At 49.6% G+C, this 22367-nt stretch overlaps 1 protein-coding gene across 3 annotated transcripts in view; it reads left to right on the forward strand.

Annotated features, from left to right (window-relative positions):
* Nucleotides 1-10608: 10608 nt before the first annotated feature.
* NHERF2 (NHERF family PDZ scaffold protein 2) overlaps nt 10609-22367 on the forward strand; it is a 97605-nt gene continuing 85846 nt past the window's right edge. The window contains exon 1 of one of the 3 annotated variants that reach the window (XM_065560274.1): nt 10609-10656. In XM_065560274.1, coding sequence (XP_065416346.1) covers nt 10624-10656 — 33 coding nt within the window. In that variant the 5' untranslated portion in view covers nt 10609-10623. Of the gene's footprint in view, nt 10657-13939; nt 14365-22367 lie in introns of those variants that run through there. The other 2 variants (XM_005288939.5, XM_065560273.1) reach the window with 2 other exon arrangements.

The following is a 22367-nucleotide window of genomic DNA, read 5'->3' on the forward strand; positions in this document are numbered from 1 at the left end:
GAACCCAATCTCCATCTTTGCTGTAGTTGGCGGCGATGACTAGAGAAGCTGCTGAGAACCTGCAGCCTTGCATTAAATAAATCTCTACAAACTCTCCTGGACAATAGTGTGCTCCTCTCACTTGGGGAAGGCGACTCGCTCGGGCGCTGCTAGATTGGATTTCAGAATTGAATCGGCAGCCTATTGTCTCAATTCTGTTTTTAACGGCCAATAGAAGGTGCCTCTGACTGCTCTAGCCTGGCAGAAAACTGCCTCTTGCCCTTTTGGGAGCTTGCTCCATTGCCATTGTGCTGCCCTTCTGCCGGCTGAAGAATTCTGCGGTGCTCTAGCAGAGGCTTTGACGCAGTGGTTTAGAAAAGCACTCGTTGGAGATGGCAGCACTGAGATGGTTTTCCATTGGAGCAGAATATTTTCTACAAGAACAGACCCTCTGATCTTTATTTTGCCAGTTGTTTCACAAAAGAAAATGTACTCCGGTCCATGCCCCTGCTCAACTACTGTAAAAGATGTTCAGAGGCACTCCTGTCTGGTTAAGAATCGTGGGCCTGATTCTGATGACACAAGCACTGTTAGGGCGTGGAATTAGAGCCAGTCAGAAAACTGCTCTGGTAAAAGTTTTTTTGTCAAAAAATGCAATCGTGTTGAAATTGAAATGAGTCACGGGACCGTGTTGATTTTGATGAAACTTGACAGGGGAAAAAGTCCAAGCATTTTGGTTGGAATATCATTTTGATTAGTTTTGTGCTGACTTTACAATGTTTAGGTTAACATTTCAAATATTATTCTATCAATGCAGATAAGGCCCAATAAAATGATAGTCAACATGTTTTGATGGTCTCAAATGGAATTCTTTGGGAATTTGTTTCATGGGAAAGCTTGTTCAAAAAGCCTAAATTTCAAATTCCCCCTTCTCCCCACCCCCATGTTGGAATTTTCAGCAGAATTTCCAGCTCCCAGCCAGTGGAATTATTAAAGCAATAAATGCTGTTTTGGAGAATGTTTCTCCCTTTGTATTGACAGTACACAGGGCTGTTTTTGAATATTGCATTTGCTGCCGTGTTTGAAGCCAGCTCACCTGTCATTCCCACCCCCCTGGCCTTTGTGTTCATGCCATTGTAAACAACCATCTCTGCTTCATGAAGCTGCCGGCTCGGCCCTGTTTTACCAATCCAAGTGAGTTCCTTTGAACCCATCAGCAGTTGGCACTCCAAGGCCCCAGCAGGACATTCTCTGTATCTAGGGCCACGTTGTGTTTTCCACTTAGTCTCATTCACTTTGGTATGAATACTTGTGTAGTGAGGGGATCACAGTCCTCTCTTCACTTCCCTAGCAATTGTCACATCAGTCTGTCCTCTACCCTCCCAGTTCATATTCTGCCTATTTGGGATGGAGCCCAGTGCTCCAGACTAACACTGCTACCCCTCTGATACAGTGCTCTTTGGGGACTTGAACTGGGTATTGTCCGTTGGTGAAAGTCCTAAACTTACCCGGATGGGGAAGCTCTACAGAACTGTTCAGCAAAATGAGAACTAGGATCTCTACAGACTATTTGAACAGTGTCTGGGCATACTACTCTCTCTACATCAATCCTATAGGTTGGGTTAAATAGGCTGCAGAAAGGATAGCCTCCTCTATAGAGTCTGAGTTGATTCTGTAGAACCCTGTTGGTTTTCATCTCCATTCAGTTCTATAGGACCTTCCCAGAGGTGAAGGCAGAAGGCGGAAAGCTTTACAGAACTTGTGTCATGGTTTGGATGAAACTGAAGGGCTGTGAAAACTATCGGTGGCGTTCTGCTCTCTGGCACACCAGTGGAAGCCCATTCAAGGCCGCAAGGTTCCATCTTCTGTTACGTCTTCCATCTGTTTCTTTTCCTTGCCAGAGCGGAAGCTGCTGTGGTGAAATCCACAGGCAAGCGAGAGCCCGAACCTGCTCAGGAGGATCTGGCCCAGGGAGCGCACTTGTGGGCAAGCAAGGGAGACTTATTCAAAGCCAGCTTTGCTTTGCACTCCCCTGCTCCTGGGTTGGCTGTGCTGGGGGGATCCACCAAGGGTGGCTATGGCAACACAAGAGCTGCCTTGCTTTGGCAGGGCAGAATCTGGCCTGTGATGTTTGTGGAGAGGATTTAACCCCATTCACCAACGTACAACGGCATCTCCGCTCCCAGTGGCTGCTTTCTGATGTCCCCAGTTCGCTATGTTCTGAATTCACTCCAACAAGCACCTGCCAGCTACGGGTTTCACAGGCAAAGAGAAAATCCAGGCCAAAGAGGATGAGACCGCAAAGGATCCAAGATAACCAGGATCAGCCCAGCTCATCTGTTGCTTCCACCTTAAACCCCTCCTGAGCCTCTTGTATGTATTTCTGCCATTTCTTTATTCAGAACCAATTCGTTCCCTGGGCTCCGTGCGGTTCCTGCCTGCTGGACTGGGGGCAGGGTCTCTGGTCTGTTTCTTTTCCTTACAAGAGAGGAAACCGCTGTTGTGAAGATCAGCATGAATGAATGTCGACTTTCTCGTTGGGTGACAGCCGGCCCGTCTCCTGCACTCCCCTCTTGACTGGGTGTGGTGTTGTTTTTCATTGTTGCCCTGGGGATTAATTCTCTCAGCACTGGCTACCCAGTTTCTGATGTGGGGGCCCAATTTCTGCTCTCAGCGACACCAATTTAGGCCCCAATTCAGCAAACTGTGTGCTGAACTTTAAGCCCCTGCTGAAATGGATCCAAATTCTGCTCTCGCTTGTACTGTGTGTCTGACTTGCCAGGATCAAAGTGTAATAATAATTTCTAGCCTCCAGGGCAGACATGGAACCCAGGGGTCCTGGCTCTAACCACTCGATACCGATACTCCCTTAGGAGCTCACTTAGTAGCTTTCTTTGTCTCTCTTCCTTCTATTTGGCTTGGGCATCTCTGCAGGGCCGGCTCCAGGCACCAGCTTCTCAAGCAGGTGCTTGGGGCGGCCCCTCCAGAGAGGGGCGGCAGGTCCAGGTATTCGGCGGCAATTCGGCAGATGGTCCCTCACTCTGCCTGGGAGCGAAGGACCTCCTGCCGAATTGTCACCGCAGATCGCGATCGCAGCTTTTTTTTTTTTTTTTTTTGGCTGCTTTGGGCGGCCAAAACCCTGGAGCCAGCCCTGCATCTCTGGTGTTGAATGTTCTCTCCTTTTTCTTCTCTCCCCCATTCTAGACCAGTTCCTAAGTTCGGCAAACCACCCCTGAAATCAGTGGGAGTTTTGCCTAAGAACTGAGTGGAAATGAAGGGTTCAGTGTTGCATCCCTTATTCACCCTGAGTAGCAATGATGCAAGAAGTCCTATTAAGCTGAATGGGATGACAGGGTGAGTATGTGTCCCCGCACTTTGAGAGGCAGTATGAGCCACACTGAATGGGGACACAGGAGCCCTGTTCCTGGCTTGGCTGTTGGGAGACCTGGTGCGAGTCACTGCACCTTCATGCCTCCATTTCCCCATCTGTAAAATGGGGACAATGGTACAGGCCTCTTTTGTAACGTGCTTTGAGATCTATGGCTGAAGCGCTGTTCAGGGTTTGGTCCCACACCAGATTTTGGGCCCAGCAGATGGCAGTGTGTAGTAACTTTCCCTGCTAGATACACACAATATGCAGCCCAGCAAGACACAAACCCTTTGGCCCAAGGACAGCAGAAGACAACGGGGGTGAAAACATGACCTGCTTTTATTCTAAAAATCACCCTGACGGCTGGGAATCGAGCTGCTGGAGAGGGTCTGAGCAGCAGGCCCAGGGCTAAGCAGGGATAAACGCGCTCTGGAGTTTAGGGCCTTTTTCCAGGTCTGGGCCTTTTTGTGTGACCAGCAATAACAAACAAATGATTGCAGCATTAGGCCAGCTTCAGTCCTCCCTCAAACTCCAGCCTCTAGAATCACCAACCCTTATAAAAGGGAGAGCACTGCTACCTCCCAGGCTCCCCGCCTGACTTCTAGACAGACACTTTCCCAAAGCACACAGCCCCATCCGCCGAGATGAAGAAGCCGGACCTAGCTATGCTTTAACTGCACCTGCCTCAGATCAGAACCGTCCTGGGGGGCTCTAGCGGGACTTCACCACAAGTGCCCCACAAGGCTGTCTGGCCCCAAATCCTCCTGCGCCAGAGACCAATGGCCCATGGCTGGTGCTGGGGGTCCCTCTCGTGGGCACCCTTCCCTGGCAGCTCAGTGTGCTGGAGGTTTATGCAGACTTCAACACACATGAAGCCACAGCTGGTACCTCAGTCCATGTCACGGAGGGTCATACTGGATAGAGATGACTCAGCTGGCAAGCAATCAAGTCCAAAATACACCTCTACCCCGATATAACGCGGCCTGATATAACATGAATTCAGATATAACGCGGTAAAGCAGCGCTCCAGGGGGGCGGGGCTCCGCACTCTGGCGGATCAAAGCAAGTTCGATATAACGCGGTTTCACCTATAACGTGGTAAGATTTTTTTTTTTTTGGCTCCCGAAGACAGCGTTCTATCGGGGTAGAGGTGTACTTCTCTCAATGGCACCCAGCCATCTTGTTGACTTTAGTGTGACTGAGAGGAGAACTTGCTGCCTTGGCACTGACAGAGGAGTACAATGAATAAGAGAATTCAGATATTCAGGGAAAACAAAAGTTGGGTACACCCCAAACTCCCAGTGACCTCAGTGGTTAGAGTTTGGCCTCCCACCTTCTCTTCCCAACTCTGCCACTGGGACTTAACAGCCTCCCGGAGTTTTGGCTGTAGATGGCACTGATCCTTCCTTCCTCTGAAAGTGCACATGAACCTTTCCTTCTGGAGTGTGTGAGAGGCATGCCGTGGGGTCGTGGCAAGGACTCAGTGAGATGAGCTTGTCCTCTTTGGGCTCCTTGGAGTACAAAATGGATGGGCTAGGAGAGCCATTCCTGCAGTCACTTGGGCCCGGATCCTGAAAGACATTTAGCTCCTAACTTCCATTGAAATCCACGGGAACCAGCTGCCTGAGCACCTCTTGAGGACTTTGGAATATTTTGGCCTCCTTGCCAGGATGCTAGAACAGGGAGGATGCTGATTCCAGGGGAGCTAATGGGATTCTGCACAACAAGTGAAAGGAATATCCACGTTTCCGATCATTCACCTGGGAGTGTGATTTCTCTCAGTGGATCCCTGGGTCTGGGCTCGGTGGGTGGGGTGGAGGACAGAAGGAGTAGGTTGGCTGTTTGCTCTGGTGACTGTTGAGAGAAGAAAAATGGGACTGGAAGCTGGGGAAGTGAAATGCTGCACAGGGCTCACTTCCACTTGTGCCTTTAAAAAAGATAATGCCCCAATACACTGACAGTTGATAGGAATCATTCTCCACTTGCCTGTAAATTTATGGAGCACATCTCGCTAGGGTGAGGCTGTAAAATTGGGCCTGGATGCGGCAACATCCACCAACCGATGCCCAAACCCTGAAGCTGTCCAAATGGTCAACCCATTGGGTCTCACAGGGTCTGATTTTCACATGTGTGTAAAAAATCAGTGGTGTATTCATGTGCTCACTTACCGTGACTGTACCCGGACAATAGGGAGCTTGCACAGACACATACCCAGGCTGTGTGCACAACCATGGCAACTGTATGTGCAAATTAGGTACAGAAACATGTTTACGTTTGCACACCTGTCCTTTAGAACACAAAGCCTGCTAAGTTTGCATCTTGTGTGTTCCACAGTTGAGACACCAAACAAAATTCTCTGGGTCGGTAGGGAGCCACTCGGTAGACTAAGAACTTGCAATCCAGTGGCTGGTGTGGGGAGATTATCATGCAGCCAGGCTGACAGGGCTGGGCCCTTTTAGGAATTCCCCCTGGCTGAGTTGTGCTGGAACTGTTGCAGCTGTAGGAGCTACAGGTTGGAACAGGAGACTGGGAATCAGGTTACTAGCCTCCGTGTCTGGCTGACATTTACCTGTGAAATGAGGTAAGAATCGCTACCTCCCTCCCAGGGATGCTACGGGCTTAATTCATTAACTTTGCAAAGTGTCTTGTAATGCTTGGGAGTCGCAAAGTAATTCTCCCTGAGGCTGTTTCTTGCATTCGCTCACCATGAGCTGAGAGATTCGGCGCCTGTACTTCCCTCCCTGACTTTGATTGTATTCGTTAGTCCCATATAATTCCCAGGGTAGGCAGTCAGGTTGGTTGTAATCAATACGCCCTAACGTTTCTGGAATCTACAGAACAACGAGCAAACCCACGAGGAGTCTGGCATTGGCTCAGGGAGGAAATCGGGTCAAACAAAACTTCGCATAATCTCCAAGTTAGGGGGGGAAAAACTGAGGCATGAACTTAACTGGCCGCCAGTAAGAAGCCTGTCTCGACTGTCTCTGGAAATTTCCATATCCAGGTGCCCCTCCCATCTGTGTTTGCAAGTAGAATTATATGGAAAAAATTGTTGGAGGCAGTGAGACTAAAAATTGCCTGCCGGGTAAGTTTCTTTTCACACCCCAGGTATGCAAATAGTGTTTGTCCTAGCTCAGCGGAGCGTTTCCACTCCAAAGATGTACCTGAAGGTTAAGTGAGCGAGTGCATGGTGGATTACAAATACTAGAGCAAGTGCTCCCTGTATAACTGAAGGACAAGGGAAGGGATCCTCTCCCCAGGCCTGCAAGGAGTGCTGCGTTTGTCTTGGCTGCAGTTTCTTTGCATTGAGATCTTTCCATCCTAACCTCCAGAGCAGGTCTCCGGATGCAGCAGGGATGAATGCAATAACTGTATCCAGGGTGAAGGTACCAGGAATCCAGAGCGGTGACTCTGCTGAACAACCCCCCTGGATGGTGTGCCAGGGCAATGGTGGTTGTGGGGTGAGGACAGGGGATGGGGCTCTGCAATGTAACCGAATCCTGGGCCAGTCACTTCTCTGTGATGCCTGAACCCCACTCCCAAAGCTCTGACCATAAGACCCCATTGTCAGTCGGTTGTCCAATCATGCAGCAATCAATCCTCTCTTGAACAGTTCCATTTACCTCAGTGGTGGGATTGTGATGTTCTCAGATGAAAGACTGAGTCCAGCTAACTTACTTACCTTTTTACGTCCTCTGGGAGCTGAAACCAGGTCCCGGGAGCTGAGCGGCCAGTGGAAGCCACGGAAGATCCCCACCGCAGCTCAGCGTCTCACCAAGCCCTCTCTGAGCTTTGGTTTCATGTCAGCTATTTTGACCAGTGTGGTTTTTTTGGGTAGCACTGTGGGAAGAAGGGGCTTAAGTAAATGAAAGAGAAGCTGAGACAAAGAGGGTGAGGTCAGGAGCCTGGAAGACAAATGAGGAATGAATTCTATTGTATTGCATGGACGGATGCCATTTCTCAGTTAGGTTTAGATGACTTCTCACCATGGCCTGAGTCACACAATCCCCCCTCATGTGCCACCGTGTACAGCCTGGCAGTGACATCTCTGAGGGCAAGTGGCAGGCTCCTTTTGCTCGACATCAGGCTGTCTATTAGCATGCTGCTAGATGACGAGGGGAGTGATGACACTATGTGCTGTGGCAGGTCAGATTGCGTGGGGCATGGGGCCCCTGCATGGAGCAGGGGGGGCTAGGCTGGTAAAGCAGGTGCACAGCTGTCTAAAAGGGCACAGCAATACTACACAACAGCAAACAAAGAGGAATCTTGTGCCTATTGGGAGCTGCAGCCGGAGTGTGAGAAGGGTATTCTCCATCCTGGCATTTCAGCCAGGCCTCCACGTCTTGCAAAAATTACCATGGCACCACATGGTGTGGACCCTACATTCATATCTCCTCTAAAGACAACACAGCACAAACTCCCCCCCCCCCCCATGCTGGAGCACTGGTTAGATACAAACCCTAAGGGAAGCGCATCATCATTTTCCCCAGCAAAGAGCTGAGAGAAGGCATGTCCAGGGGTGGGGGTTCGGGTCTAATATTTAGGAAACTGGGGTTCTAGTCCCAGCTTGGCCTCTAACCCTTGGTGGAGCTTGGGATTAGTCACTTCACTTTTTGGTACCTCTTTTCCCCCCCATCCTTTGACTGTCCTGTATTTAGATTACAAACTTTACCGGGGGGGCACCACTTCTGTGTTTGTACAGCACCTAACACAATAAGGCCCAAACCATGATGCCACGGTAATAAAAGGATTGAGCAGGTTCACATCTGCTTAGCTTATAAAACAGGAGGTGCTCACAGCCTTAGGCAGCCTGTCTAAATCCATGCTGCACTTTAAAAATATATAAAGCATATGCCTAACCCTTCTTCTACAGGTTATTCTACCTCTATAAATCTACCCCGGAACAGGCTTACAACTTAATATTGCCTCCCATCCAGCTCGAGAAGAAAAGACTGTGCAGGTTATGAGCTCTCTTCTCATTGTACAGGTTCCTCCTGCTGCAGAAATAAATCAATGGCCTTTCTCCAGGCGCTGAAACCTCCTCAGGCTTTTGCCTTCTTGAAGTTGTCTTAATCACGTCAGCCACAGCCTGAGTTCGGGTAAAATGAGAAACCTGATTAAACATTGCTCCCAGGCTCCTCCCAAAACGGACACCTGAGCTGAGTGGGGTTAAAGGGTTTAATACTCTTAGAGAACAGCAGCAAGAGAATCACCCGTGTTACTCTGTACAAGGGTGTTCAAGAACGTGAAGCAGTGACCCTCCTTAGAACCCGAGTACAGCATGTACGGGTTCCTCTAGGCTGGCCCACTGCCCTAGAGGTGTACCATCCGGGCCCGGGACACCCACAAGTGCCAGGGGTACCCAACACCTCTTGATGTTTCCATCAGACATCAACCGTGACTCCCGAGCATTGTACATCACCACCTGAAAACAGGACAGGAAAACATGGGACTACCTGGGAAACTTAAAATGGACAAACGTTGGCCAGAGCAAAATTTACAACGGAGGGCAAGGAATAAACAGGCAGCTCACAGCCCCAGGAAAGAGGCGGCAACAGAGGAGCTGAGCCCGTGTACGAGCATGAGTATGAGCAATTGAGCAAAGTGCCATGTGCACGGGGAAGACCAGCCCCCTGTCCTCGGGAATCCTCGTTCACCCACTGCTGAGATGGAGTTTGGTGTGTAACAAGGGTGAGTTATGTTGACAACACAGGGGGGTAGGTGATGCCCAGCTTTGGGATTGGGAAGGAATTGAATTGAGGGACATATTGGCACTTTGGACCTTTTGATTTCTGTGAACATCCGCCCTTCCTGCCTTTGTCTGTATTTCCTACCCCCACGCAGAAAAACAATGCTGCTTAGCATTTATAGCATACTCCTCATCCATAGATAGTAAACCTTAGCTGCTTCCTCTGCTTTGCACTCTATTGAAAGAGGAGGACACGCAGAGATTCAGTCATTTGCCCAAGATCAGAGCAAATCTAGGGAGAGCTAGATCTTAGGCCTCGTGATTCCCATTGGAGCTCTTTGGGAGAAGATGGACACAAGGCGGTCGTGCATGAACTTTTATTTCTACCAGTGTAAGTAGAAAAAGAAGGCAAAGGACAGTGAATGGATTATCAACTTTTTTCAGGCCACCTTCTGTTTTCAGAGACCATCCTTAACTACGCTCAAATACATATTCCTACTCTACCTTTTTTAGAAAACAAGTAAGCCACTGATTTTTGCTGGTCCCCGGAGCAGTGGTTTAAGGTGGGCTATGCTGTATATTCTGTAGGAAGCCCTGACCATTATATACTAGGAAGCCTGTCCAGCAATTGGAATTTCTTCAAGTGTCAGGCTTTTTATCCTGGGTGTACATTGCATTAATTATGCAATAGTCTAAAACCCAATGCAAACAGAGTTTAGCACACGGGTAAAAGTCTATGTAAGTGCTTAATGAATTGTAATAAATGAATTCTAAATAAACCGATTTGCTTTGAAGCAGATGTCAAATAAAAGTAGCTTCAAATTCTGCTAAGCCAAAAAGCATAAATCTACTGTAAACTTCCCCCCTTCCCTCCCCCTCAAACGAGACTTAAATATTTACCCAAATCAAAGAACTTAGAAATTAAAATGCAAAACTCCAGCTGTTCAAGGGCTATTGAGTTCTAATTGTGGCTCTATTATATTCAGTTCACTGAAGGCAGCAATTCCATGTTCAAGTGGGGTTTTTTGGCGTGGAGATGGGGGTGGGGGGAATGTAAAATAGGATTGAAATCTAGCTACTCCCCCTAAGCACATTGCAAGATCTTCCTGAGCCTGAAGGCATTTCTTTCTCTATAGTGTTAAGATGGTCATTGACGCAGGAATGATTTCAGGCTTTTTCCAGCTCCATTATAGAAACATGAACCTTTCCCACCAATCACAGCACAGGATGCCCCAAAACTCAATACACCTGTATTCCAAACAGATGTTACTTGGGGGCTGAAGAAGCCTCCCCTGCAGATTAGAGTTTACCAGGGCAGAAGAAAAGGGGCAATTAGGGAATGGGTGAGCACTTGGGACATTCCTAAATGCAAGAAGGAGGGAGTGATAGGCCCCAATCTAGCAAGGTATTTAAGCAGATGCTTAACTTCAAGCATATGAAGTCAGTGGAACTATGCAGATGCTTATAGTTAGGTACCTGAATAAATAGTTGGCTGAACTGGGCCCTTACCCAAGTCCTCAATTCACAGGAAATTCTTCCTCCCGGTGCTACCTGCACCCAGCCTGTACCAGCAGCAGCCGGTAAAATGAGATCTGCAGGAAGATGCCTCGCAGTATGGGTAATGTCATCTCTGATCTAGAAACACTACAGAAAGGGAGTGGCACAGAAACAGGGGTGGGTCCTCCAAGTGTACTCACAGGCGTATTCCTACGTGTGTGAGCAGGGATGGCTCATGGGAGCACGGTTTGCAGAATAGGGCCCCTATATAGCTGTTAAGGTTACGTACCAGCAGCTGTTTTTCAGAATCTGTGGCTCAGGTATTGGTCGGGTTGTTCGATGACAGCACGTCATCACTCCAGAGAGAGGCTCAGGGAAGTCCTCAGGTAACACAGTCATCCCAAAGTTTCCAGACTCTCTCTGGCCTGCTTTCACATCATTCACCGGCTTTGTGCAAACAGGCAGAGAGAGATTCTTCTGCAGAGCAGCGGCTAACTACAGAGCAGCAAGGTCTGATGACAGCTGGCATATTGCCAGAGGTCTGATGCACTTCACGGGTTAAAATGCTCACCACAAAGACACCGCACATAGAGCGATGAGGGCTGATCACTGAGGTTGGGAACTGAAATCAGCTACACTTGTTTCCTTTCAGGCTGATGGCATCAGGGGGAACCTCACTTTAAGGAAATGATGTGCCTACCATAGACTTGATCAGAACAATATTCATTGCCACATTATTTCCTCTGACAGTTCCAGCAAGATCTTAGGTTAGATATGCGATCTGGACTGGCAGGCTTGATATAGAATAATAATGTAATCTATTCCTAGATCGCCACTTGCATAGATGTGAGGAATCTCTTTATCTATCTTTCTACTGCAAGGCCCCTCATCACTGTAGTATCTGTCCCAGTTCCTCAAAGGTGTTTGGGCTGTTACTTGCACTGAAATCAATGGAAGTTAGGAGCCTAAATACCTTTGAGGAACTGGGTCGGAATGCCTATGGAGAAATCTGCCCTATCCAATGATAGACAAATAAATAGGCCCTGGGAAAGAGATGCTCATAGTATATGACCAGAAGGAAACTTCAGCTGCACCTGCTTTCAAGCCATGGGCTTGTTCAGCACCATCTCATGAAACAGAACCATGCCAGCCTCCCAGCCCCGCAGGAACCTTTAAGTAAGCTACAGCCCCTTAGGGTGACCAAATGTCCTGATTTTATAGGGACAGTCCTGATATTTGGGGCTGTTTCTTATAAGGCTCCTATTACCCCCACCCCCATCCCGATTTTTTACACTTGCTATCTGGCCAGCCTACAGCCCCTGGGCCCTTTCCAGGTGTGAGGTTGAGTGCAGAGACCAGCCATTGGGGGATAAGGTGCTGTTGCATCTCATGGGGGTCAAACACCAGCCTTTGCTTGGAATGGGCTGGGGAGCTCTCTCCCGGCAAAGACCAGGCAGAGTCCCATGTTGGCTGTTTTTAAGGCCTGATCCAACAACTCCCACTAAAGTCCAATGGGAAATCACCCTACAAATCCATTATTTTAGTTACTTATTCACCACCAGTTTTGGGACTCATGTTCTCTGGCCTCGGCTACCCCTATCCTCCCATTCTTTGTACAGCTAGATCACTGGACCGTTCTTGCCCTTATGTCTGATTTCCTCCCTGGGGTCTGCAATCACATTGAAACCAGCTGGCTTCCCTCTTGAATGGAAAACCTGTCGTATGAAAGGAGACTCGAGGAGCTCGGGTTGTTTAGCCTGACCAAACAAAGGCTGAGGGGGGGATATGATTGCTCTCTTTAAATATATCAGAGGGATAAATACCAGGGAGGGAGAGGAATTATTCCAGCTCAGTACTAATGTGGACACGAGAACGAACGGATATAAACTGGCCGTGGGGAAGTTTAGGCTTGAAATTAGACGAAGGTTTCTGACCGTCAGAGGGGTGAAATATTGGAACAGCCTTCCGAGGGAAACGGTGGGGGCGAAGGACCTGTCTGGTTTTAAGATTAAGCTAGATAAGTTTATGGAGGGAATGGTCTAATGGGATAACATGATTTTAGTCAAAGGAACAGCGTGCCATCGCTGGTAAATAGTATAATGGCTAATGAGGGTCTGGCTGGAGACTCTTGCCTACATGCTCGGGGTTCTACTGATCGCCATATTTGGGGTTGGGAAGGAATTTTCCTCCAGGGTAGATTGGCAGAGGCCCTGGAGGTTTTTCGCCTTCCTCCACAGCATGGGGCAGGGATCGCTAGCTGGAGGATTCTCTGCTAATTGAAGTCTCTAAACCACAGGATTTGGGGACTTCAACAGCAGAGTCAAGGGAAAGGGTTGGGATGGCTTTGTGGCCTGCATCATGCGGGAGGTCAGACCAGATGATCATAATGGTCCCTTCTGACCTTAAAGTCTATGAGTCTATGATACGTTTAACTGGTTCTGGGTGGCACGTTGACACCTGGCAAAGGGCTGGAATGAAATACAGACTAGTTTTAATCATGCCCTTCACAAAGTGGTTTTCACCAAGACTCAGTGATTAGCTGGGCCTCTGGCAGGGCCGGCTCCAGGCACCAGCTTGTCAAGCAGGTGCTTGGGGCAGCCGCTCCGGAGAGGGGCGGCACGGTCCAGGTATTCGGCGGCAATTCGGCGGACGGTCCCTCACTCCGCCTGGGAGCGAAGGACCTCCCGCCGAATTGCCGCCGCAGATCGCAATCGCGGCTTTTGTTTTGTTTTGTTTTGGCTGCTTGGGGCGGCCAAAACCCTGGAGCCGGCCCTGGCCCCTGGCATGATCAGCAAAGAACTCACCAGGTTTTGGAATGAGGGTGACCCAGCCAGACCTCCCTGCACCCCTATTTGACATGACCCAGGTGCGCCCCTCCGATGTCCCATGGGACGGGACGGGACTAGCACCAATTTACACAGCGCCCACAAAGAGCATGAGACAGATAGGCCAGCTTTTCCCCTGCCCCGAGGTCTAGGCTGGGTTGCGGTGGCCGGATTATTTTTTTGGTGGGGAGTCTATAGTAATGCCCCCCCACACACACTCCCACCCCAGCCAGCTCTGGAAGGTTCCGGGTTGCATCAGGGGGAGGTGCCCTGGTCACATCTGGCCTCCAAGCTCTTCCCCCGGCTGCAATGTCACTGGGAGCCGTAAGCAGCGGGGAGGAGGCGCTGCAGCCCCAGTAACAGCGGCGGGGGCCGGAGCAGTCAAAGCCGCGGGCAGGAGAACAGCCGCCCGGGTCTGCAGCCGAGTCGGTGCGCCGGAGCCGGAGGGGCCGAGCGGGACACCCGAGGGGCTGGTGCAGGGGACCCCAGAGGCGGGCGGAGGACGCAGCATGGCCCCGCTCGGCGGCGGCAGCAGCAGCCCGGCTCCTGCCTCTGCGCCTCTCCGCGCGTAAGGGGCCCCGTCTCGCCAGGTGCGCCGGAGAGAGGCGCAGGCAGGGAGCGCGCCAGCCGCACAGCCCCGCACCGCCCCGGGGCCGGGGAGCTGCGGCCACTTGTTCATCCCGCCGGGGTCCCTCGGCCCTGCGCCTCCAGCTGCGGCGCTCCGGGCTCGGCGCCCGGGCACCGAGGTTGCCCCCGGGGAGCTCCCGCTGCGCGCGGCTGGAAGGGCCCCAGCCATGGCCAAGGACCCGCTGAAGCCCCGGCTCTGCCACATGATCAAGGGGGAGACCGGCTACGGCTTCCACCTGCACGGCGAGAAGGGCAAGAGCGGCCAGTTCATCCGCAAAGTGGAGCCCGGCTCCCCGGCCGAGGCGGCGGCGCTGCGCGCTGGGGACCGGGTGGTGGAGGTGAACGGGGTGAACGTGGAGAAGGAGACGCACCACCAGGTCTGCAGGGGAACTCCCGCCAGGGGTCTGTCGGTGTGGGGCGGGGGGCCGTGGACAGTCGGTCAGTCTGGGGCGGGGATGGTGGGTGGGTGCGTGGGCAGGGGGTTCCTGTGGACGGTCTGGGTGGGTGGGTGCTGGGGCAGGGGGGTGCCCGTGGATGGTCGGTCTGTCTGTGGGAATTGGGGATGGTCTTTTTGTCCGTGGGTGGGGTGCTGGGGTAAGGAGCTGCCCATGGAAGAGATGGTCTGTCGGTGGGTGCTGGGGTAAGGGGCTGCCCATGGACAGATGGTCTGTCGGTGGGTGCTGGGGCAGGGTCTAACTCATATTGGATCCCTCTGTCTGTCTGACTGGAGAGCTGGAGCGAGAGGTACCGCCAGGTGACAGCTAATCTGGGGCTGAGCAGTCCAGCTGTTTGCTAGTGGGTTTCAGCTGGAGGTTGGGCGTGGGGAAGCCAGAGTGACATGGAAAGTTTTTGTTAATAATCCTTAGCACCTGCTTTTCATCTGCTGTGTCTGTGTCGCCTGCTGGTGGAATGAGGTGCCCTGATGTTGGGTCATTAACTTGTTTCCTGTAATTCCTATGGTTCACATGCCCCCTGCCGCCCCCACTATTTATGTATTAATATTCAGAGAGGTTAAAGTCGGGAAAGTCCTATCAAGTCGCATCTAACCCACCCCCTGCTGGTGCAGGATTGTTCCCTACATTATATTTCCTAATGCTGTGTCCAGTCTCGCAACAAGGCTTTTTATTTAGCTGTAAAACGCAGAGCCCTACACTAGCAGCTTTGAATTGGGTTGCCCAGGTGTTGTTTTTCTTCTGGGGATCTGTCCGTGTCCGGTTTGGTCACTAAAACTGCTTGTGAATTTACGATGAGACTCTGAGTAGCTTTCCCATTCTCCGCTGGATTTCCCAGGCGAGTTTCCAAGTGAAGCTAGCGTGATGGAAAGTGTCTCTCTTTGGGTGATGGTTCCTGTACGACAAGGTGGATAGAGTAATTCACACGGAGATAAGCAGTTTATTGGGGGTAAGATCCCTGTTGGGACGGGGACCAGAACTCTAACCCTGGTGAGTCTTTCCTTGACTCTTCAAATGGAGCACGGAGCCTGCTACATAGGCCTGAAACCTCCTTAGTTTACCCTGCTCCCCCGGCTCCTTGGAAGGTGTCTTCAGGAATGAGCTAAAGTTGGGGGGCGGGGGCGGGCGGAGAAGCTAGGAGGGTGATCCTCCCTCTGAATGTTTGTTTAAAAGCTTCCCTTTGCCAAATGACCAGCAGTAGATAATCAGTAAAATAGGTTCCCACGCAATTCTAGGCTTGCTCTACACAGCAACATTATCTTACCAGGTTGGAGCACCCAGTGTACCCTCGTAAGTTTCAACGAGGACAGCGTGTTATAGCATGGTTGGTCTTGTCTGTATGGACAACATCTAACTGCGCAATAATCATGTTATATCCCTGCCAAGACCAGGTAAGGTAGGAAAGAGCAAAGGATGTTGTGACATGGTCAGGGCATTGCTGTGACATCGTCAGACACTGAGTTGTAGGTGAACAGGTTCCAGCAGAAAGTAGCTTCTGAGGATAGGACATGAAGCAATAGACTTAAATTGCAGCAAGGGCAGTTTAGGTTGGACATTAGGAAAAACTTCCTGTCCGAGTAGCTGAGCACTGGAATAATTTATCCAGGGATGTTGTGGAATCTCCGTCATTGGAGGTTTTTAAGAGGAGGTTAGGCAAGCACCTGTCAGGGATGGTCTTAATACTGCCTCCTGCCATGAGTGCAGGGGACTGCACTAGAAGACCTCTCCAGGTCCCTTCCAGTCCTACGATTCTGTGATTCTGAGCATGGTACTGGGAATCGGGTGACCTGGGTTCTATTTCTGACTCTGCCAGTGACTCACTTTTTGACCATGGGCATGCCACTTCTCCTTGCTGCGCTTCTCTTACTCCCGATGCAGTCAGTAATGCTTACTGACCGGTGTAAAGTGCCTCGGCATCTACTGATGCAAAGACTATGCAGATGCTCACAATAATTACTATTCTCACATAATTTATACTTGCATTCACTCCAATTTACTTTGGAAAAAGAATGGCCAGAAACAAGCAGCTTCTAGCTTGAATTGGAGATCTCTTTGCTTTTCAAGAGCCTGGTGCTTTCGAGTCCCATTTGGGCAGTTCTTTTGTCTGTCTGTCTAGTTTTCAGGGCACTGCAGGGTTGAATATTTTAGTAGCTTAGAGCATATGGCAGGCGCCTCCTGTAATAATTTCTACGGGCAGCCTGGTGATCTGTCGTCTGCATGCTTCATGGAACCAACAGCACTTTGGAAGTAGTGGGTCTCAGTTTTTAGTTGCCGACAGTGAGTCCTAAAGATATGGAATGACTGACTGATTTGCTGAGAGATACAGAGCCATCCCCAGTAGTGGTGCAAGCAGTGGTAACGCCATTAAAGTGCTATGTAACTGACACCCCGCCAGGACATGGCTTTTATTGTTTAGTCGTTAATTAAGCCAATGCTGTGGACCTGAGCACCCTCTGCAGAAGTTAACACTTGCCCCTCCAGTTATATTTGGAATGGAGTCAGGGTACATCTGTCGCTCTGTTCTAATTGCTGGGTGGATGAGGGTGCTCTTATTACATACAGAGCGGTGTTTCACGCCAGAAAATCGTCAAGACTTAGTATACTAAAATCTGATGTGATGGTGAAGGCTGATTCAACATTGCTGAGGCATCAATTTCATGTATGAAATGTGTGGGCTTTTCGGTTGGGTAGGTCAAGTGAAACTAGAGACACTTCATCCTCTCCATGTTTTCTTCTAAGCAAGGCATAATTAACCTCTGGAACTCACTGCTACAGGGTATTACTAACGCAGATAGCTTAGTATGTTCCAAGAACGATTCAACATTTATATGAACCGAGTTAGCATCTGCAGTCACATTAGCTGGGATGACGTTACGCAGGGCTGGGCTGCCAATCCTCGTGCTTCAAAACAATACGCTGGTAATTTTCTGGTGGTCAGGGAAAACTTCCTCCATGACAATGTGCTGAAAAAGTATGTACATTGTGGGAATGTTACACCATATGTGTCGGACATTAGCTTCTGTTGATGACAGGATATTGGACTCGGTGAACGGTTGGTCTGATCCTGCTGGGCTTTTCCTGTTCTCTTAGGGACATCAGCCTTGGAGCTAATAACCGGTTTACGCCTACATCTGAAACAGCCAGGAGCAAAGAGCCTTTTGCAGAGGAGGGGTCCCGTTCCCCTGTTTGTTTATAATTTTGTTGCAAGCTCAGGAAGCCGAAGCTGATGACATTTGATTGTATTTATTTGTTGCTTCATTGTTTTTCTAACTGTAGATTAAAGCAAGCAGAAAGCGCAAACAGAGGAAGTAGATTCAAGGTGCTTTGCTCCTGTCTTCATTGCAGAATTGCAGCCTGCTTCCCAGTGTTTGTGGGACGGGCAACTTAACATGTGCTCGCCCTGCTGTGTTGACTAACACAGGTTGAAGTCCTAGTGTAGACAAGGCAAGTTGTGGTTGTAACACCTGATAATTGGTTAACTCTAGGTGTCCTCTTGCCCCCGCCCCTCTTAACTAACACCGCCCATGCTAATATGGGCAGAGAGAGGAACCTCCTAGATCAGAGGTACTCAATTATTGTTTGTCAAGGTCCAGATTTCTTGGTCAAGATCCAGACGCCAGAGAAACATTTTTCACACCACAATTACAATAACGATAATAATAATAAGTAAATAAATGAACAGATTTTGCGGTCCGTTCCAAAGCGTCCGGCAGTCCAGATTTGGCCCATCATCCGCCTATTGACTCCCCCTCTCCTCGGTGTTTAGATCCCAGGTTGAGGTTGCAGTGGTGTCAGCTGGAATAGCCTCGTTTGAGTTGTAAACTGAGGAATCATTGAAAAAGGGACATACTGGCACGGTGCAATGTCATTTTAACAAAGCCAGTTTCGAGCTGCCCTTCTGCAACGAGGGTTAAGTGTGGGGGAGGTCACCGTGGCAAACATTACCATTGGAGCCCTGGTGAGCCTGCATCACTACCCCTCCTTGTGAGCCTTTCCAGCCTTTCTGTTCATTGCAGTGGCACTTCAAGATGTTAATGAAGGTTGCATAATTACACAGATGCATAAGGCAAGTCTGTTTGTTAGGCCTTCTAGAAGGCACGTGCATAGACTGCAGACATGGAGCGATTGCTTTCAGTCCTCACGCTGCTAGCCCATCGTTCTTGAGGGTGGGTAATAGGGGTGGCTGCCTGTGAATGTTGTCCTTGACACCAGGAACAGCTGTTTGGCTGGGAACGTAATGTTGAGCAGAAGTGAGAAGATGTTCGTTTTCCTGATTTTTCATGTGCTCTCTAATTATATCGATTCTGAGGCAGACGTGAGGTCTGTGAGGTGGTTGAATCCTCTCCCTGAGGAAGGGGTGAGAGCCCCGTTGCTTGAGATGTTTAAATCTAGACTGGGCAAAATTATAGAAACTGTGTTATGGGGAACAATCCCAACTGGGTCTCAGGGAGAGAAACTAGCAGAACTAATAGGTCACTTACACCTCTAACATCTGTAATCTGTTGCTCTTGACCACGCTCATGTGAGGTAGGTAACTATTATAACCCTAGTTTTACAGATAAGGGAACGGGAGTGCAGTGCTTTGCCCAAGTCCCCCTAGACAGTCAGTGTCAGAGCCTAGATTAGAAACCAGAGCACTTGGATTGTAGTCCCCTGTTGTCTGCTAGACCAGTGTATAGCTTTCTTTTGGAAGTGGTTGTCTGGTGGGGCGCAGATTTCCAAGGTGAAAGGCCCGGTGGGACAGAGTGGCTCTTGAGGTTTTGAAGTTCACGTGGAATCTTTCACCACAAGGTCCTTGGTTCCCGTCTAGTCCAGGTTGGGAGTGAGTGGAAGTGGCTTCCCAGGTAATGGTGGTTTAGTGACACTCACTGAGCTGTGGTCTCAGGGTATGTCTACATTATGAAGACTGTAGCATAGACGCAGCCTACACTGACAGATGGGGTTTTTTTTCTGTCGGTATAGAAACCCCACCTCCCTGAATGACATGAGCTACATCAGTAGAAACCTCTTCTGTTGTCATAGCTCCATCTACGCTGTGGGTTACGTCCGCATAGGGATGTCAGTCAGGGGTGTGGTTTTCTCCACGTATCTTCACCATATCTTTCTAGAGAAGACCAGACCTCAGTCCCATCACTGAATGCCTGCAGAAACCCCAGTCACAATGAGTACCATTTGGGTCTCTTGCTGTCGGTCTTGGCAGTGACCCAGGAGCGAGTGGGCCATAGAGGATGTGTGGCCCATCAGCTCGCGGTCGAGAGACACTGCTGGGGGAGGGTGTGTGAGGGAAGCGTACCCGAATGCTGCTCGTGGGGGACCCGTTCTCTGGCTAAGCAGAGGGCTCGCACCTCTCACCAACACTGAACTCCCTATGAAAAAAGCGGCAAGGTGTGAGGCAATCTGACCATTCAGAACAGCCATCTCGCCCCATTACAGCGTTAACTCCTTAATTGCTGGGCGCTGCCTCTGTGCTGCAGTGGAGCATGGTACCTTTCGGCCATCCGCTGTTCTGTCTGATTTGTGCCTCTATGGAGCACCTGTCACACGCGGACCCTGCAGCCGGTGCATTGGGCAGCACAGAAGCACTTACAATACAGTGGATTTTTTGGACAGGACAATATCTCCTTTGAGCTTGGCTGTGGTGACAGAGTTCTGCCACCTCCGTAGTTATTAAGGTGCTTCCCTGTTGGCTCTGGCAGGTCGAGAGCAGACTAGGGAACCCTGCAGTGCCCTTTGAGGGGAAGTGTGAAGCGAGGAACTCCGCACGAGCCTTTGAAAATGATAAAAATGTCAAGGGGACCAGAGCTCCCCTTCCCTCTGCTGGCTATTAATTGTGTTACAATAGTGCCCAGAGGCCCTACGCAGGATCTCATTGGACTGGGTGTGGTACAAACGCGGAGCAGAAGACTGATTTTGCCCCCAAGTGCTCTGTCTACATTCCCCTCAACTCCCATGCAAAGAGTAGTGCTGAGTGTTTAAAAAAATCACAAGTCCGGTCTAAAAAATCGTGAGATTTTTTTTTTTTTTTTTTTAAAGAACTTTGTGTTCTTCTAGGGAGACCAGATGTCTCAATTTTATAGGGAAAGTCCCGATTTTTTGGGTCTTTTTCTTATATAGGCTCCTATTACCCCCCACTCCCTGTCCTGATTTTTCACACTTGCTGTCTGGTCACCCTATGTTCTTCTTAATTTGCCTTCTGCTTTCTGAACCTTTTGGGTGCACTTGGCCAATGCTGCCTTGTCTTTTCTCTGCAGCCAGAAGGGCTGAAACTTTGTGAATGAAAGCTGATCTTCTCATGGTATCCGTTACCTCCCGCGAGCTGAAGCTTTAAGATAAACTGCACGGACCATGCAGGGCAGCAAGAACCCTGTGATAACAGTGATAATGCCATCTCCCCAACCAGGATTGGATGGGGACTGGCCAGACCCTGCCCCCTAATTGCACACCAGCCAGCAGATCAGCTGGAGTGGCCCTCCCCATGCTTTGCCTGCCACTGCAGGGCCGTCTCTCTGGCCCTAATTCTATCTCTGGACAAGCTCATGTCACCGTCCCTGCCTCTCCGGTTTTTCTGAGCAGCTGAGTCTGATGAAGTGTCTAAGCAGATCTGAAAGGGAGCAGCAGGGATTTTCTGGGGATTGATTGGGTAGCTCCTCCTCAGGCTGGCTCCGCGTTATGGATGGGAGCCCCGGCCGTGCTGCCTCCAGATACGAGCCAATGCAGAGAGTGACATGATTTTTTGCTGCGCAGTGGAGTCGCTGGTGCAGGGACAAGCAGCTGTGTCCGCAGTCTATAAATTTCTCATCAGGTTGTTTTCCGTTTGTGGATGCAGGTTCTGTGACCTGGCCTGGGGTATGCTAGGTAATTGAGCAGTGGGGTTGTTTGTCACTTGTAACCTTGGGGATTGTAACATGTCCTGTACCCTGAGCAGAACAACTGAAGCTGCAGGCCATAGCCCGGTTAAACATTAATTGGTAGCGAATCTGAAGGTGGAAGGCAATTTGGGTGAAAATGATCATGAAATGTTACATTGTCCTGATTGTAAGGGAAGGAAGGAGTGAGAGCAGCAGAATAAGGACAGTGGAGTTCAAAAAAGCAGACTTTAACGAACTGGTCGGTAATGTTCCCTGGGAAGAAACCCGAAGGGGAAGAAGGAGTTCAGGAGAGCCGGCAGTTTCTCAGGGAGAGTCTATTAAAGGCACAACTGCAAACTATCCCGATGTGAAGGAAGTATAGGAAGAGGCCAATATGGCTTCATCAGGATCTCTTTAATGACCTGGAACTCAAAAAGCAATCCTACAAAAAGTGGAAACATGGACAACTTGCTAAGGAGGGGTACACAAGAACAGCACAAGCGTGTAGGGACAAAATCAGAAACACCTATCAAGGGACATAAAAGGCAATAAGAAGAAGCTCTTTATATACATTAGAGCAAGAGAAAGACAAAGGACCTCTACTTAGTTGGGAAAGAGAGCTAATAACTGATGACATCAAGAAGACTGAGGTGTTTAATGCTTGTTTTGTTTCAGTCTTCACTAACAAGGCTAATGGTGCCCAGATATGCAAGGCAATTAACGTTAACAACAAAGGGGAAGGAACGCAAGCCGAAATAGGGAAAGAACGGGTTAAAGAATATGTAGATAAGTTAGATGTGTTCAAGTTGGCACAGGGCCTGATGGAATTCATCTTAGGGTACTTAAAGAACTAGCCGAAGCAATCTCAGAACCATTAGTAATTATCTTTGACAAATCATGGAACACGGGTGAGGTCCCAGAGGAGTGGAGAAAGGTTACTATGTTTGCCTATCTTTAAAAGGGGGAACAAGGAGGACCCAGGGAATTATAGACCAGTCATCTTAACTTCGAAACCTGGAAAGAAACTGGAACAAATTATTTAAAAAATCAATTTGGAAGCCCCTAGAGGTTAATGGGATT

Source organism: Chrysemys picta, chromosome 10 (assembly GCF_011386835.1).
Source record: "Chrysemys picta bellii isolate R12L10 chromosome 10, ASM1138683v2, whole genome shotgun sequence".
Classification (NCBI taxonomy): domain Eukaryota; kingdom Metazoa; phylum Chordata; order Testudines; family Emydidae; genus Chrysemys; species Chrysemys picta.